The 17,604-nt window shown below is 46.1% G+C and overlaps 1 protein-coding gene and 1 long non-coding RNA gene across 5 annotated transcripts in view; one reads left to right on the forward strand and one right to left on the reverse strand.

Moving 5' to 3' along the window:
- Positions 1 to 1,215: 1,215 nt before the first annotated feature.
- LOC114901040 lies at positions 1,216 to 10,150 on the forward strand. Its single transcript, XR_003794995.1, has 4 exons — positions 1,216 to 1,497; positions 3,659 to 3,773; positions 6,155 to 6,354; positions 9,897 to 10,150. It is a non-coding gene; the product is annotated as an uncharacterized LOC114901040 (long non-coding RNA).
- The window catches only part of IL1RL2 (interleukin 1 receptor like 2), a 50,392-nt gene continuing 35,586 nt past the window's right edge, over positions 2,799 to 17,604 (reverse strand). For 3 of the 4 annotated variants that reach the window (XM_029232636.1, XM_029232637.1, XM_029232638.1), the window contains exons 9-11: positions 14,771 to 14,914; positions 7,843 to 8,004; positions 3,700 to 6,237 (exon numbers count right to left, since the gene is read on the reverse strand). In XM_029232636.1, the coding sequence (XP_029088469.1) occupies positions 5,819 to 6,237; positions 7,843 to 8,004; positions 14,771 to 14,914 (725 nt within the window). In that variant the 3' untranslated portion in view covers positions 3,700 to 5,818. Of the gene's footprint in view, positions 2,869 to 3,699; positions 6,238 to 7,842; positions 8,005 to 14,770; positions 14,915 to 17,604 lie in introns of those variants that run through there. The other variant, XR_003794994.1, reaches the window with a different exon arrangement.

A 17,604-nucleotide genomic window follows, 5' to 3' on the forward strand; every position in this document is an offset into this window, starting at 1 on the left:
AAAAAGCAAAAATATAATCACTCTCTGAATTCATGAGCTTATATATTTTTTGGTAGAATCAGGTTTTTCTTAAGGTGGAACTACTCTAGATATGTACTCAGTGATATAAGGTATTCTTGGGTTTACCATATTCACAGTAATGCCAACTAGCCGTTTTGTCTAGGGCTTAAAGTGCTTTCCACATATTGCATTTAATACGTACCATCCTCTTATCAAGGAGATATTATTCTCATCTGGATTCTAGGGATGGAACACTGGGCTAACGGAACAGAGAGATTAGCTACCTTGAGCCCAGGTTATCTGCCTCCCAAGCCCCTCGAACACCAGACTATGCCTCTTTCCTCACCTGCAAAGTGAGGAAGGTCCTTAGGGGGCCACCTCACAGAGCTGACGATGAATCAATAAGTATAAAGCATACAGAAGAGTGTCTGAAATGCTGTGAGCGCTCCATAAATGTTACCCTTCATCTTCATCATCATTACTGTAGTAACAAAAACAATAAGTGCAAACGAATAGAGTATAAATAATATTAATTATTACAATATAATAATAATAAAAGCCAATGTTCACTGAGGTATTGCTAGGCACCAAGAAGCATTTTACTTGCTGGTTATCCTACAAGGTAGGTACTTTTATTATCCCCTTTTTACAGAGGAAGAAACTGAGGCACAGTGTTTGTGACTTGCCTGAGAAGCTAAGACGTCACCAGTTTAGCAAATGCACTCAGTTATTAGGTGGTGGAGCTGTGACTGGAATCCAGGCAGTCTGATGGCAGGGCTACCTTTCTGGAGCCACCACCTTAGATCCCTGCCTTGTGGGCATATAATCAGGACCTCTTGTTCCCCGTCACAACTTGTGGACAGATGGCTGCAGTCTCGGAAGCCCAAGGATTAGGAACACAGTGACAGATTTAGAAAATGGCACTCTCTCAACGTTTGCCACAGCCTAAGAAGAAGAAGGAGACTCTTGGCCTTAAGGTGGAGACCCCGACAGGCTGCGCGCGAGCGCCAGCGAAGAAGAGGATGCGTTCTCGGCCCAGCGATGCAGCCCCTGGCCCAGGGGGTTCCGCGCCGAGGGATGGAGAGCAGCGTCTCGGCCACCAGCAGAGGGCGCAGTGGCGCCGTGGGGAGGACCCACGTGTCGTCTGATGTCTCCAAGTCGGGGGGGTGAACCTCGCTTTCCGTGGGTCTCAAGAGAGGAAATGCTTTTCTCTTTCACAAGGTTCTTCACCCACGGGGCGACTTTCTTTTCCTCTTGAGGTCATCCTGTTACACAGGCAGGAAGTTCTGTTCACTTGGCTGTTGGGAAGACTTCTCCTGCCCTGCGGTCACAAAACAACAAATAAAACGAATTGACCCAGAAGTTAGGCAATCAAAGAGGAGCCGAAATCGCTACTTGATAAAGCCTGTCGATTGAAGAAAGCGGACTATCATTCCTGCGTGGTGACCCGCAGGCTGGGAAGCTGGATCTGTGTTTGTCTAATTGCTTTGGAAACACGTAAGTGGGTCATTAAACAATCGAGGGACTGGGCTCCACATTTCGAAAAAATTGAGCAAAACTAAACAGAACAGAATGGAACCAATAATAGAACAGAAAATTTTTTCATTCTTTTGTGTGCGTGCGTGTGTTTACTGGGCTGCAATGTAAAATATATCTAATTCTGTAGTTCTCAGTTTAAAAAATGTGAAAGCTGCTGGTAGATGATGTGAGTCCTTCAGCCAAATCCTGGGAATCCAGGCTCTGCAGCCCTAGTCTGTCTTGCACGTGGCTTGGTCTGGGGAGCTGGCCATGTTTGATAGATATTTTGAAAAATCATCCAGCCCCTGCCCAAGCCTCGGTCCTTATTACTGTTTTTATTTTCCAGAAAGATGCTAAGGGGAGTGATGGCAGAGATGGTGGTGTTTGGGGGGAGGGCGAGTAAAAACAGAGGGAAATGGGGGGAAATGGGGGTCAGAGGGCCCGCGGGAACCACAGCACCATCACCATATGAATCTTCCATCCCCAGGGTTTTCCAGGTAAGTTCAGGGACAACATGAATAAATCAATAAAACAGTAGATCCCAGTGATGCAGATTAAGAAATAATACATCCACTGAGTAAGGGGGAACATTTTTTCTTTTGCACATTATCCTCACATTTTTCTATTAACTGTAACCACACTTCGGGTTTTGCCAGTTTTTCAGTTGACACCAGCACCAAGGTATAAATACTTAAATGGTGACCAGCTGGTTACTTAGATGTAATAGAAATAGGTTTTAATTGTCTCAGTGGATAAAATAGAATTTTGATCACTTTCATGAGTGCTCAACAAATACAACTATTATGTATATTTCAAAATTGAGAATGAAATTTTCTTCCTGGTCTGCTGACATTTGCAACAGTTATAGCTTATTCGTTCACTGTGGACACAGAGGGGAAGGGGCACACGCACAGGCTTCCTGCCCACCGAGACGCCAGGCTCTCACCCCATCCAGCTCTCCTCTGTGGCTGAGCCCAGCCGGGTCCCCAGAATCAAACCCCCAGCCCCTCCTGCAGCAGGAAATTGGAAGCAGGCAGAGAAGATGAGACAGACCAAAACACAGCATGACCCATCCAGCAAAACACTTTAGTGCCGCCTGTTTTCGGTCGGTGTGAGTGCACTCCTAACCCCCTTGGCTCCATTTTGGGCCTGAAATCCGAAAAGATGCACTTACGTGTCTTCCGAGGGGGGTGGGAGATGGGGGCTGGGCAGCCTCCTGATAAAGACAAGAAAACCTCCACCTTGTGGTCCAATCATCTGATGGTGTCTCCCGGTGGATTCCCTTTTCTCTTGCTCTCCCTTCTTCGGTAAAAGCTTTTGGGTCCTTGCAGATAAGTGTCAGCTCTGCTCCTAAGAATGGTTAGGCCAGAGCATCAAAGGTGAGCAGTGGCCACTGTCATTAATAAGAGAGCCTCTGACAAAGACCGCTTAGAATGCAAACCCTTCCACAGCAGTCAAGAAAGGCAGGAAAAACAAAACAGCTGCTTGTCATATTAAAGCAGCTTGCTTACACCCTGCCGAAGTAGAAAAGAGCTAATTTTTGTGTTTTGTCAGAGTTTGAGTCAATGGTTGACCCAAACCAACAGATTATCTAGGAAAAAATAGACACATTACTGCAAAACCTACCTAAATGGATTGGTTTTGTGCTGGCAAACATGCAGATTATGGGTTCCGCACTTCCCTTTACCACTCACAGGCAGGCATTGTGTTGGCTTTCTCGATTTTGTGGATTTGAGTTAAAAAATAGTAATACCAATAAAAGAGCCTTTGGGGAGAGGTGACTCAGGACAAGACCCAGGGCTACAAGGTCTGCTTTCCCCTTCCTCTCAGAGGGGGAAGAGGACAGGACGAGGATTCAGTTTCACTACGACAACGTCAGCATCCCTTAGAAGCTGCCTGGGTTTGGCAAGAGAGAAGGGATGGACGCACTCAGAGTTTCCTTCCTTGAAGCGCCCCAGAAGAATTCCTGTTGAGATCTGTGGCTTCCAGCAGTTCAGGCCCAATGTCCTGCCGCTCTGAGAGCCCGGGTCACCACCCGACCCAGCCCGTCACTTATTCCAGATGTTGTGGCTTTGTCGTCTATAGAATAGTCTCTAAAAAGGAAACCAGGGAGGAATTATCCACTTTCTTAACTTTCCAGACACAGCCCTGGAAAAATCAACCACACAAATGAGTGTTGAAGGAAAGTTTATAAATATGAAGCAGGATGGAGAGCTGAGGAAAGGTCAGCGGCCTGGGACACAGCAGGAAGCCTTGTGAGTCACTGTGCGGGGGGGCATGGGGGATGGCAGGAGGCACGAAGGGACAGGGGCTCCGCTGCCCACTCCCCACCTTAGTCAGACAGTGCCTCGTGGAACCACAGAGCGTGCCAAGCACTTACACGTGTGTATCTGCATCTCAGTCTTTTGGGAAAAGACCAGCCCTCCCTGGACCCTTTAAATGATGTGACTCAGCCTTTACCCTGCCCTTTCTCATGGGCAGACTTACGGCGTTTGAGGTGGGAGACCAAAGGAAGTGGGTCTCGTGGCCAGCTCAGTCATTACAGGAAGGTGAACCAAAAGGTAATGAGGGGCGCAGCACCTGTATTTCACCTTCACTCTCACCTATTCACCTCTCACTGTAACCGAGCAGGACCCCATGGGGCCTTCCCGGGACAGACCTCCCCCGCCATCATATCCTCTGCCGTAGCTCCTCTCTGAAGTACCCAGGTAACAGTATCTGATGCACATTTCCTCAGTTGTTGTTAGAGATGTAAAAAACCTCCTCCTCTCCAACAAATGGAAGATGTGAACTGATGACCGTGAGCACATAGCCCCAGGCCTCCTGGAGCCTAAGGACTGATAATGCTTTGTTCTGTTTTGTTTTTAAATATTTATTTATTTGGACGTTCAGGGTCTTAGTTGCGGCATGCGGATCTAGTTCCCTGATCGGGGATCAAACCTGGCCCCCCTGCATTGGGAGCATGGAGTCTTAACCACTGGACCACCGGGGAAGTCCCAAGACTGATAATGTTAACCCCCGTGACACCACCCTGCTACCTTACCATCAGCTAATCAGAGAATAATGCACAAGCTGATCACAGACCCTGCAACACCCCTCCCTCACCCGGCTTTTAAAAGTGCTTCGGGAGACTCAAAAGGGAGGAGATATATGTATACGTATAGCTGATTCACTTTGTTATACAGCAGAAACTAACACACCATTGTAAAGCAATTATACTCCAATAAAGATGTTAAAAAAAAGAACACCAATCCCATCCATGAGGGCTCCTCCCTCAAGACCTAATCACCTCCCAAGGTCTCACCTCCTAAAGCATGACATTGGGTGTTAGGATTCCAACATATGAATTTTGCGGACAGGAACATTCTCATCATAGCAGCCACCTTTGAATGCTGTTGTTGTCAACCACAGAATAAGAGAGTTGGACTATATCTAAGCTCCAACAGTTTGGGTCTTTGAAAGTAATGATAAGAGTTTACAGCTCAATTTTAGTGTCAGAAATCTTTGTGACTTGTTAAATCATAAACTGACCTGTGATGAGAGTGTGCTGGCTAACTGAAAGACGGCTTTTGTTTGCTTGGATTAGAAGTACATCCTCTTGGTGTGGTAACTGCATCTATCATATGTGGCTCAGAATTCTGGCTGACGTAGGCCAGCTGGAAAAATAAGTGAGTTATTACTTATTTTGGTCTGACAGGTAAAGTCTTTCAAAGCATGGGGCCCACCAGCAGGGTGATTAACGGGCAATCTCGGTGGCACCAGAGTTGGTCCCCACAGGGGACCCCAAAGTTGCTTCCAGTGCCAAGGTGCTCAGACTGTGGGGTCACAGGTATTTATTTGCATTTGAGGAGTGAGGGGCTCAGAGACACAGCAAATATTCCCTGAGGACAAGGGCCTTGCACAACTGGTCAGGCATGATGAGTGAGGGCCATTACCTTTGCCAGCCCTACCCAAGCCCACACTGCCCTCCTGTATCCTGGCTACCCAGCCCCACCAGGTCCACACCACATGCCAAACCACCTGACATCTGAACTGCCACTCTACAACCCTCCACGTCCCATCCCCAGGGGCTCAAACGCTAATGCTCCATGCTCATCAGTGTTCATGAGTGTTCAGTGCCAGTCAGTTAATGAGGGCTTCGGGAGAGGTAATGTCTTTCCCTAAAGAAGTAGCTCTGAGCAAAATGAGCAAATAAACACAGTCCTTTCCACAAGTACACAACTGTAAGCTTCAAGCGAATGGCCCAAATGCAATGCACCCTAATTTAAATGTGAGCCACCACATGACAACCAACTCTCCATCACGGGGTGATGAACCCCACGTTGGCCTCCCACTTGCTGTCCATGAGGTCGAAGGGCGTGTGCTTTAGCAGCTGGACAGGAGGAGAAGGTGGCCACCTTTTGGGTGGCATGTGATACCTCACTTTTTTCCAGAACTTGGTCTTTGCACACTGTGACTGCTCTGTGAAGTCCCCACTCCACTGGACGGCCCCATGCTTCTGTTTGATGTACTGAATGGACTCTGGCAAGGTTGTATAGTCCTTGACCTTCTCCAGTTCAATCAGAATGACCTTTATCCCATCCTGGATGAGAACATTGTAGACTGCAATTTGTTCTTCTGACATGTTCCTTAACAGGTCAAGGCTCAGCGCTTCGGGAACTATGATGATGATCAGTCTTCTGCACAGCTTAATATTTTCATCAGTGACACTGACCACAGCTGGAAATAAAGAAAGAAGATGCGGAACATCTCATGATGAAAAGAGCCACAGACCCTGCACTACTCAGAACAAGGATCTTATCATGTCTAACTTTGTATCTCCAAACTTAGCTAAAGGTCTGGTATATATTAGAGGATAAATACTTTTTAAAAAGTAGCAGACTTTTAAAGGATAGGACACATGTAGTTAGCTCAAATGTTGTACTAATCTTTATTTGTGTTTTCCTCTTGTGCTTCATAGCTATTTAAATGACCAGGACTTAAAAGACTAACTTGAAACCAAATAACATATCCCAATGATTTCTTGGGAAGGGGAGGGGAAAGTTCTTGAAATATCCAACTATGGATAAAACTTGGTCTTTTTTCAAAACAAAGGCCAAGTTTTATATCCTCCTTATGCTTAGGATATAAGAATAGACTGTAACCTCCCCAAGAGCACTTCCTTCTTCTCTTTGGTTTATTTTAATATTTCTAGTGCCTACAACATTACCTGGCACATAGCAGGTGCTCAATAAATATTTGTTGAAGAAGTGAATGAATGAATAAATATTGATATGCTTATGAAATGAGAGCTCTTCTGCAGGTTTATAACAAGCACTGGATCACATTTTCATTTCCTCATGGAGGATGATTTCATAACTTGAAAAGATGTGATAAGCTATGGATAGGAGCAGCCTACAAATCCAAAGTTCTTAGAAACCTTTTAAAATGACCCAGAACAGGCCACTAGGTAGTAATCTTGGTTTCCTGGTGATATTTCAAATGTCAGCTGTTTACTGTATCACCTTCTAAGAAAGAGAAGGTATAGGATAAGACGGATGTTTTCATCTATTGAGTATCTAATATGTGCTAAGCTCCATACTGGTCCCTACTCAGGTTTTACCTCATTTAATTCTCTCAACTGAGTCAGGCAAGCATTCTCAACCCCATTTGACAGACGAGACAACTGAGGTTCAGTGATGTTAACTGCATTTCCCAAAGCTACTCTCCTATTAAAAGGGGGAAATAAATAACTTCTATTTTATTTAGGTAGGGCAGGGCTGGAGAGAGTTGAAGTTTATAAAACCAGCCTTAAACATGAGCTCTTTTACAAATTCAATTTGACAGAAAATACTCAGTGGTTAGTCTCAAGGATGTGACAGCCAATGACCAGTTGTCCCTTTTTCGTCTCTTGGCCAAGGCTGTGTATGTCATCATCCAGCGGTTCATACAAATGGGTCAACCATATCCTTACCCAAAGTGAAAGTCACATGATTTCAACCAGGAATCCCCGTTATCCTGTTGTAGGGATGAGCCTAATGAGAGAAGAGAGCCTGGTCCTACCTCTTCAGCTCTGGTGCTGTGGGCAGGGGAGTGAAAGGCTCCCTGTGGTTCTGTGGGAAAGGCAAGCATAGCTCCTTCTGTTTGTAAAGTCAAAAAGAGAGAGGTTCCTTTCCTTTTTTTTTTGGCTGCATTGCAGCATGCGGGATCTTAGTTCCCCGACCAGGGATCAAACCTGTACCCTCTGCAGTGGAAGCGTGGAGTCCTAACCACTGGACCACCAGGGAATTTCAGTTCCTTTCTATTTTATTCATTTCTTATTTTTATACCTCATTTAAAACATACCTTGTCCAGGAAAGTCATCCCTGCCAAATATAAATAACTTGTATCCACACTGCCTCTCCAGCACCTCGGGGAGAATCTTCAACACCAGAGTGTCCACATCATGGCTGTGGCTTTCTCTTTGAGGCTTGGGGTACAAGACATATGCATCATACAGCTTCCCATCTGAAAAGGAAATGGGACAAGCTCGTGAAATTATTGCTACCAAATTATGTGAACAAAGTGAAAATCTGAGTTGCTATCATGATGTCTTTTTCCTTGGGTTCAATGACTTCCGGGTGCCCAGTTGGCTGACTCATTGCCAAGCACTGCATCTCATTCTTTCAACACTTTAAATTTTCACTCCAATCTCTTCTTTCATGCATGGTTGTTTGGGGATAAGTTGAATGTAATTCATCTTTGTTTCTCTAGAGGTAAGGTGTCTTTTTCCCCTGGCTTCATTCAGAATTTTTTATTCTGTAGTTTGAAAATGTAGTTTTGTAGTTTTGTTTGTTTGTCTTTGGTATTTATCCTAATTGGAGTGCTCTGAGCTTCCTGGATCTGTTGTTTGGTATCTGACATTAATTTGGAGAAATTCTCAGTAATTAGTGTTTGAAATATTTCTGTTCCTCTCTTTCTTCTCCTACTGGTATTCCCATTACATGTATGTTACACTCTTTGTAGTTGTCTCACAGTCATTGGATATTTTGTTCTGTATTTTTTTATTTTTTCCGGTCTTTGTTCTCTTTGCTTTTCAGTTTTGGAGGTTTCTAGTGAGGTATCCTCAAGCCCAGAGATTCTTTTCTTAGCAGTGTCTGGTCTAGTAATAAGCCCATCAGAAGCATTCTTCATTTTTGTTTGTTTTCTGCTAGCATTTCTCTTTGGTTATTTCTTACTATTCCCATCTGTTTACATTGCCCATCTGTTCTTGCATGCTGTCTACTTTATCCTATAGAGTCCTAAGCATAGTAATCATAGTTGTTTTAAATTCACAGTATGATAATTCCAACATCCCCACCATATCTAGTTCTAATGCTTGCTCTGTCTCTTCAAATTGTGGGGGTTTTTTTTGTCCTCTAATAGGCCTTATAGTTTTTCTTGATAGCTGGATGTGATCTACCAGGTAAAAGGAATTGCTCTAAGTAGGTCTTTAGCAACATGTGGTGAGGAATGGAAAGAGGGGAAGTATTCTCTAGTCCTATGATTAGATCTCAGTCTTTTAGTGAGCCTATGCCTCTGGACTATGACATTCACAAACGTTTCTCAGTGTTTTCTCCGCCCTTAGGTTGGGCAGGATGGCTAGAGAGGGCTGGAGCTTGTTATTTCCCTTTGCTCAGGCCAGTCAGACCCCTGATAAAACCCCAGCAGGTTAGGCTCTCATTAACTAGTGTATCCCAAGGGCAGTCCTTGTTAAGAACAGAATGCTCTGGTGTCTTTCAAAATGGTTCTTTTTCCCCCTCTCCCTGCTGGAAGCACATAAAGGAATTTTTCTCTGATATTTACTATCAGAGCTTGGTCAGGCTCCCGGAAGTAAAACTCAGGAAAGTGTGAGGGCCCCTTTATGATTGGGTCCCTGAAGAGGGTTCCCAGACCCAACTGCAATATGTGTGTGTGTGGAGGTTTCCCCACACCAACAAGCAATTCTTGGATGCAAGCAGGGTGTCTAAGAATTCAACTCCATTCTGACACTTTCTACCCAGAGATAGAATCAGATTGCACAGGGAAAGGGCTCAGTCCCACAAGATCACATTCCACTTCAGACGCCCAGTTGTTACCTGTGCTTCTGACCAAGGCGCTCCAAACTGGAGGTTCCAACGACTCCCCCACCCCCACCCCAATGTAAGCAGCTCCTTGCAGGAAGCAGCTCTTTGCAGGAGGCCCTTTTGTCCTGTCACTCTAGCAAAGCTATATTTTAACTTAACCTTTACACCAGGTGCCTCCATGCTTAACTAACCTCTGGCCAAAGCACACCTTTCGAATCTTTTGATCACACAAGGCTTCGCCTAACCTGTTGATTCTTTTCTTAGAAGTAGAAATGAAGAATAAATAATTAACAGATGACTACATCTCTTCCCCAGCTTCCCCTTCAGTAATCTCACAAGCAGACTGTGTGCACAAGATAGCATCTAAAGAAAGATCATGCGGAGTCAACAAGCCTGCAAGCAGTGGGAGATGGTGAAGAATCTGACCCCCTTTCTCAGTGATTAACTGAGATTATTTCCCCTTTTCCCTTTAACACTTTCATGGCCGCGCAGAATCTTTGGAGTTGGTTCTGGGACACCAGTCCACCTTCTCCCCTGGTTGCCAGCCTCCTGAATAAAGCAACATTTCCTTTTCCAACCAACCCTTGTCTCTCGAGTATTGGCTTTCGAGCGATGAACAGCCAAACCTGAGTTTGGTAATGCTAATTCAGGATACCAGTAGCGAGTCCAGGGTGTTACCTGTACTCCGGACCAACTGGCTATAGACCAGATTCCCACGACCCCCTCCTTGGGTTCGATTAATTTGCTAGAACAGACTCAGAGAAACATGTTACTTACTAGACCACTGACTTATTATATAAGGATTTTAAAGGGTATGAAATCAACAGCCAGGTGAGGAGGTGTACAGGGCAACGGATGGAGAAGGGGTGCAGAGCATCCATGCCCTCTCTGGGGGGCACCACTGTCCCCAAACTCTACCTGCTCACCAGCCCAGAAGGTCTCCAGAGCCTGTCCTTCCAGATTTTATGGAGGCTTCATTACACAGGCTTGATTGATCAAATTAGGAGAAGGAAGCTTCACAAAGCTCATCCCTGATTCATCCTGTGCAGCTGTGCCAGATGGTATTTTCCAAAAATAGCCCCAGCGGTATTTCCAGTCCCATACGTTCCCTCTGCACTTTGCCACACCCCGCAAAAAGGCAGAATCTATTTCGCCTTCCTTAGAATTGGGTAAGACTCTGCAGCTGCCTTGACAAGTGAACAAGGTAGAATTGATACTAGAAATTCAGGGTCTGAGTCATTAAAAAAATAATGGCTTCTACCTAGCTCTGCTGTTCTTGAAACACTAGCCCCTGGAAGCCATCGCATGCTGTGAGGAAGCCCAGTGTAGTAGCCCCCATTGAGAGATTATTTGGAGAGGAGCCCAGGCCACCAGTCAACATCCCAGATCAGCGGCTTGTCCTTCAGCTGAAGCCCCAGGCATCATGGGGCTGAGACAGGCCACCTCCGCTTTGCCCGTCCACACTCCTGACCCACAGAATCCATAAGCAAAATAAGTGGTGGTTTTATGCCGTAAAGTTTTGAGGTAATTTGATTCCCAGCCACAGTAACTGGGCCGGAATTGGGGAAATAACAATGAATAGCAACAAATAACAATGAGGTGGACCACTCCCCGCAACTGTCTACATCATCAAGAAAATTACAGAGACACAGACCTACTAGTGAGTTTCCTAAGGAAAGTGGGCCCTGCTCTCTCTGTGTAATGGTGGGGAAACAGGGCACCCAGGTTCTGGTGAAGTTCCTTTCATTTTCTAAGGAGATTCATCCCTACTTTTGATGTTAAAGCATCTGTGCACACCCTCATTGGCTGTTGGCAAAAATACAGTCATTTGTTTGCACAACTTAATGTTTATGAAAGTTGCCTAAAGATTATTTGATTCCCTACTTCTCTCAATACGATGCTGCTAAATTTTAAACCTGATCAAACTGGTCCCGTGGAAAAATCAGATGGAATCAATTTGACCTTCAGGTAAGTGCGCTAACTGAATTGCATGAATTTTTGGCATTTTTGCCCTAGCATGAAGACACTGGGAGAAAAGGCACATTAAACATGCTTTTACATTTACCATGGGAATTTTGTTGCAAGCAAAGTTCATTACATCACATGCTTTAAAGACAAGATCTCACTCCAAAACAATTTTCCTGAGGAATTGGCCCAGAAAAAGCCATGTGCTCTCATGAGCGAATGAAAAGTTTGTGTAAACAGTGCCATGAACCTTGTCATGGCTTTGCCTTCACTTTTAAAGCAAGAGCATCTTTAAAAACCATCCAAGGTGGGTCATTAACTGTCCCCTGCCCTGCTTATGTTATCATTCTACCCTTTGTTCACTGTACCTCTTTTGTTTTGTTTTTAATTTATTTTATTTTTGGCTGAGTTGGGTCTTCGTTGCTGCACGCAGGCTTTTCTCTAGTTGCGGCGAGCGGGGGGCTACTCTTCGCTGTGTTGCATGGGCTTCTCATTGCGGTGGCTTCTCTTGTTGCCGAGCATGGGCTCTAGGCACATGGGCTTCAGTAGCTGTGGCACGCGGGCTCAGCAGTTGTGGCTCGCGGGCTCAGTTGCTATGCGGCATGTGGGATCTTCCTGGACCAGGGCTCGAACCCGTGTCCCCTGCATTGGCAGGAGGATTCCCAACCACTGAGCCACCCCCACAAACCTATTTGGAATAAGGTGAGGCATAGACACATCGCTCACGTAGATTTGTAAACGAATTCTTATATTTGTGTACACACATGCACACGTGGGATAAGAATTTTTAAACTCCCTCCTGTGAGTTAACAGACAATACACAGAGCTCGTGGACTTAGCCAGGCCTGTCCATGACTCAATAAAACTGTGAGTTATACACACCTCACTATTAATCACAGCTGCTGCTTGACTAATCTGGTTGGAATAAACAACTTATCACGAGAAGGACACATGTTCTCTCTCTCCCTCACTTGTATTTGTTGTCCATTACTCCACATGTTCTCAACTAACCAGAAAATATCCTCAAGGGACACAAAAGTGGAAACAGCATCTGGGACTCATCTCAAGGTCTCATCACTAACTCACTGTTGAAGTCACACTCAAAGAGGACTCACAGTGCAGTTCTCAGAGCCTGAGCTGGAGGAAATTTAATCACCAAGGGTGTGTGTACTTTTCTGACTTAAAAGGAAGAAGACCGCTGGCTGACTGTAGGTTCCCATCTCCAAATCCTCAGCCCGCCGGTACCAAATCTGGGCAGCAGCCCGGTCTGAGCCGAGGGTGGGGCTCCCTGAGTCAATCAACTGTCCAGCTTCCCCTGCTCAGGGTGAGGCACAATTCCTTTTTTCTCTTCCTGCTACACTTGACCTCACTCGTGGTGGTTTCACCACACACTCAGCATTCACGGTCCGGGGATCCCGGTAGGTCAGGGAGGGAGTTCCGGGGACAACACTGAACCCACGCAGTCCCCTGTCAGTCAACAAACAAAGCATCTCTGTGTCAGAAAAGACAAGCAGCAGTGCTGCCCTGAGGTGTCTTCTCAAACAGATGCAGGAGGACCACAGCCAGAGGTGGGCTTACGCAGAGTAGGCTCTACAGGGGCCACGGCCCAGCTCAGCGTCTGCAACGCTAAAAGAGCTTCAGGCTGCATTGGACATGCAACGCCGATTTCCACAAGTGAATTGTTACATCAAAGAAAAAAAAAAAAAAAAACAGAATCTGTTTTTTTCCAGGTTGCTCAAGGGCCGCCAATTTTGAATTCTGAAATTTAACTTAAACTCCAAGTTAGGATACTTATGGTTTATCAAACATGTGGACAGACACGTGGTTTTATATGCCAAGCAGGCACTTAGTATGACTACCACCCTTCTGTGTAATAGGGATTCCTAAAACGTGCTGGGACCCACCCCACCTCCTTGAGTTCCCAGCAACACTGCAAGTCTATGGACTTGAAAGGGACACGTTTGTGTATCTCTGTGCAGGAAAGCCGCACAGACCTCTCTCAGCCATGTGTGACTTTTTTTATCCAGTTAGGACACGTTAAAGCAGATGCATTACTTTTTTGTGAGGCCTTGATTGATCACATCTATTCTGAGATACAAAGAAAATAGCACAGAGTTAAAAGCACAGTGATGGGGGCTTCCCTGGTGGCGCAGTGGTTGAGAGTCCGCCTGCCGATGCGGGGGATACGGGTTCGTGCCCCGGTCCGGGAAGATCCCACGTGCCGCGGAGCGGCTGGGCCCGTGAGCCATGGCCGCTGAGCCTGTGCGTCCGGAGCCTGTGCTCCGTAACGGGAGAGGCCACAGCAGTGAGAGGCCCGCGTACCGCAAAAAAAAAAAAAAAAAAAAAAAAAAAGCAGCACAGTGATGGGAAATGCCGGATCCTCAGATTTGGGATCACACGGGCACTTCTCTGGTGACTAGCGCTGGCAGGACGCGACTCCCCACGCCAAAATGAACCCCCAGGCAGAGCAGCAGGGGCAGCTTGCTTGGACCTTCAGACATGGGAGCCCCCTGCACCCCAGGACCCTCAGTGCTTTCCTGAGCTTCAACTCTGCTATTCCTACAGGACTTCTGTGAGGCAGGCTCTGATCATGGTCCCCTCCCCTCCCCTTCCCTCCCCTCCCCTCCCCTTCCCTTCCCTCCCCTCCTCTCCCCTTCCTCCCTCCCTCCCTTCTTTCCACCTATACCTGAGAAAGAGAAGAGAATTAAATACCTAAATCACACAGGGAGTAAGTGGAGAACTCAAATTCAAACCCAGGTCTGTCTCTCTCCAAACCTGAAAGTTGGAGACAAATCGTTTTGGGCCCCCAGCCCAGGCCCAGAAGGAGCTGCAAACACAGGCAACTCCTTGCTCTCTGTGACATAAATTCTGCATGCACGTGTGCTGTGTTGAAGATGTACCGTGGACAGAGCTCACGCTGCTCCAAGAGAAATTTTTGTCTTTTGCCTACACCAGTGGACATGAGAACCTTCCTAAAACAGTTGCACTGGGAGCCAGAAGGTGATCTGCCAGGTCACTCCTAGCTTGCAAGCCTTATGCGATTGTACAGTGCTGGTGGCTATGGGCAAATCCTTTCTCTAAAGTACGAGAAGCCCCAGGGAGACGCTCTCCTCTAAAGTTGCCGACAACACGAAAGGCAAGCTAGTAAAGATGGCCAAGTATATTTACAACGGTTATGCGGACGAGCAGATTCCAGGACAATGCATGTTTCAATGGCTACTCACCTTCTATGGGCCCTGCAGAATGGAAGGCACTTCGATACCAAAGTACAACGTCGATCTTAAAAACGTTGTAGATACACACGGCAGACACCGCCGCGCTGGTCAAAACAAGAAGCCCTCCTATCAAGTAAGCTCGAAAATCTGGAACTACAAATGACAGAAAAAAAAAAAAAAAAAACCCAATAAATAATAAAATAATAATACTACAAAGAGTCAATTATACACTTAACTTACACAAGTCCCATTACATACGCCAAATGGGTATTAGATGGCAGAGAAGGGAACACTTAATTATTCCTTTACAGTTAAGTAATAGGTATGGGGAGTAGAATAATTTGGTCTTGACCTTGAATTTGGGGAAGAAAATGTGCTTTTGGGAATCTGGAGAGGGAAATTCTGCAGACCCCTAGCTCCGGACGGTGGATGTGGCATGGCTCTGACCGCAGGAAGACTGCTCACCTATCAAAGCACACATGGCCAGGTCCTCCTTACTCAACACTAGACTCTCCATAGGTGGAGCCTGAGAACCTTTACTGGGAAAGTTCCCCAGGTGGTTCTGTTTCATGTTCTTGATTATATTACTGTTATAACCGCCTTCCCAGTTACTCAAACTTGAACAGCAGGACCCCTGTCATAAATAAAGAACCTTCAGTTGCCTCCCTTGGAAGCCATCTCCGTGGCTTCATAAGACTGGCCGAGAGCCAGACTCCCACCTCATCCCCTCTGGGCCAGCAGAGGCCAGGCTGGGCCCCTGTCTGCAAGACATGGTCTCAGGAAGGGCATTTACACCCTGCTCTCTTTTGTGAGCACATTGCCAAGCAATTAAAGCAAAAGCAGTGGGCAAGAGATGACCAAGGAGAAGAACCAGTTTCTCTGCGACTCCAAGTCCCCTCAAAGCATGCTCCTACATATCTGAAAAGAGGAACAGCACAGCTTTCTGCCTCACCACAGCCCAGAGCGCTGCTGTCAAAGAAGGAGGCTCTAGGAAGGAGAGAACTAGAAAAGAGGAAGTGGGAAAGTGGAAGAGAAATCCTCCCCATTCTTAGAATCCACCACACATCCACCACTTCCTTCATTGGCCCCCTCCCTGGTCCTCCGGTCCCCACTGGAAAGTGCGTGTGCGTAGGAGGGTGGGCGGGAGGGGGGAGGGGAGCTTACTAAAGAGCTGATCACAACCTGCCCTAGGCCACACCACGTTGCAAACATTTTGCAAAGAAATCTCTATGCGTGCTTGTATGTCTTCAAATACATGGCATAATAAAGCACAATAACTAAAAACACACTCTGTGTCTCCAAAATTAATCCATTGATTAAGTCCCAGCATAGCCAAGTGGATCTGCTCTGCACGCTGGTGCCCAGTTGGTCCTGACCGTGTGTTTGAACCTCTAGCTTCTATCTGTTGGATGGAATCACCTCCTCCCCACTGCCACCTCCCGCTTCTATGCTTTTTACCAGCTCTTGGAGCAACAGTGCTACCTCTCCCCTCAGGAAGACCTGTGTCCGGGGACCTTTGCTGTACACATCAGGGATCACGATAAAAAGACCACGGCCACAATATCTATGAGGTTCACAAAGCCTCTGGTAAGTAAACAGGAGTGTTGGCCTGAAATTCTTGGGTTGATCATTCACTGCATTCAGGAGTGTCGATACCCTCTGCTCTATAATTGAGCTAAAAGACAATGAAATTCCAAACAGGAAGCTAATGAATAAGTTCAAAGGAAGTATTGGCTTTGAAACTGAAATAAGTGGAAAACTCTCTGTTGAGACATCAGGTGTCCTATTGAAGGCCCTATTTAAGGGGTATTTGCCTTTTGGGTCCACATGGCTACCACCAGCCTTAAACTGAGATGGTAGCTGAGAACAAGTGATTAAAGGAAATTCATAGAAGAGCACACCCAACCCAAACAACTCTCTAGAGAGCCTGCTTCCGATAATCCAAATATGATTCACATCTGAAGGTGTCTTCAACAAAAATCAGGAAGTCCAATGGAGAAGTTGTAACCTTACTTCAGGTCCCAAGGAAACCAACAAGAAGCTTGGATTTTTTTTTTTTTTTTTTTTTTGCGGTACGCGGGCCTCTCACTGTTGTGGCCTCTCCCGTTGAGGAGCACAGGCTCCGGACGTGCAGGATCAGCGGCCATGGCTCACGGGCCCAGCCGCTCTGAGGCATGTGGGATCTTCCCAGACCGGGGCACGAACCCGGGTCCCCTGCATTGGCAGGCAGACTCTCAACCACTGCGCCACCACGGAAGCCCAAGAGGCTTGGATTTAAGAGGGTTTGTTCCTAAGAATTTAGGGAAAACAAAACAAAGTGCACATGTCCAAATATACATGGCATGTGAGATATGAAATAAGTGTTGATAGGAACAAAGATGAATTTAGTAAGCATAGGTTTCCTAACTAACCTAAAACAAAGGAGATTAAGGACATGTCCCCTCTCCTGTACGATCAGCAGGTGTTAACTGATAACATCATTAGTTGCTCTGAGCCTGGACTTTGCCTCAGAATCCTTCTGAACACAGTGCTTCCACGTGGTTATTACCTATAAGGCAGTATTGACATAGAAATTGACACTGATCTTCCTCAGTCTAGGTTGGGGCAGATTTCGGTTATAACCACTTCAGGTCTTGTGCAATTTTCAAGGCTTCCCACAATCAGGTTCCCCTCTTTTCTCTGGTGTGGACCCTGAGGCACTCTCTCCAGTGATTTTACTCCTAATGATGTATCACAAAGGAATGCTTCTACATAAGCACCAGGACCAACACACAAGAATTTCCATAGCATCATGATTTGTTAACAGTCCCAAACTGGAAACAACTCAAATGACCACACAGTTA

This window comes from Monodon monoceros, unplaced genomic scaffold (genome assembly GCF_005190385.1).
Source record: "Monodon monoceros isolate NGI ecotype Baffin Bay Population unplaced genomic scaffold, NGI_Narwhal_1 Super_Scaffold_19, whole genome shotgun sequence".
Classification (NCBI taxonomy): domain Eukaryota; kingdom Metazoa; phylum Chordata; class Mammalia; order Artiodactyla; family Monodontidae; genus Monodon; species Monodon monoceros.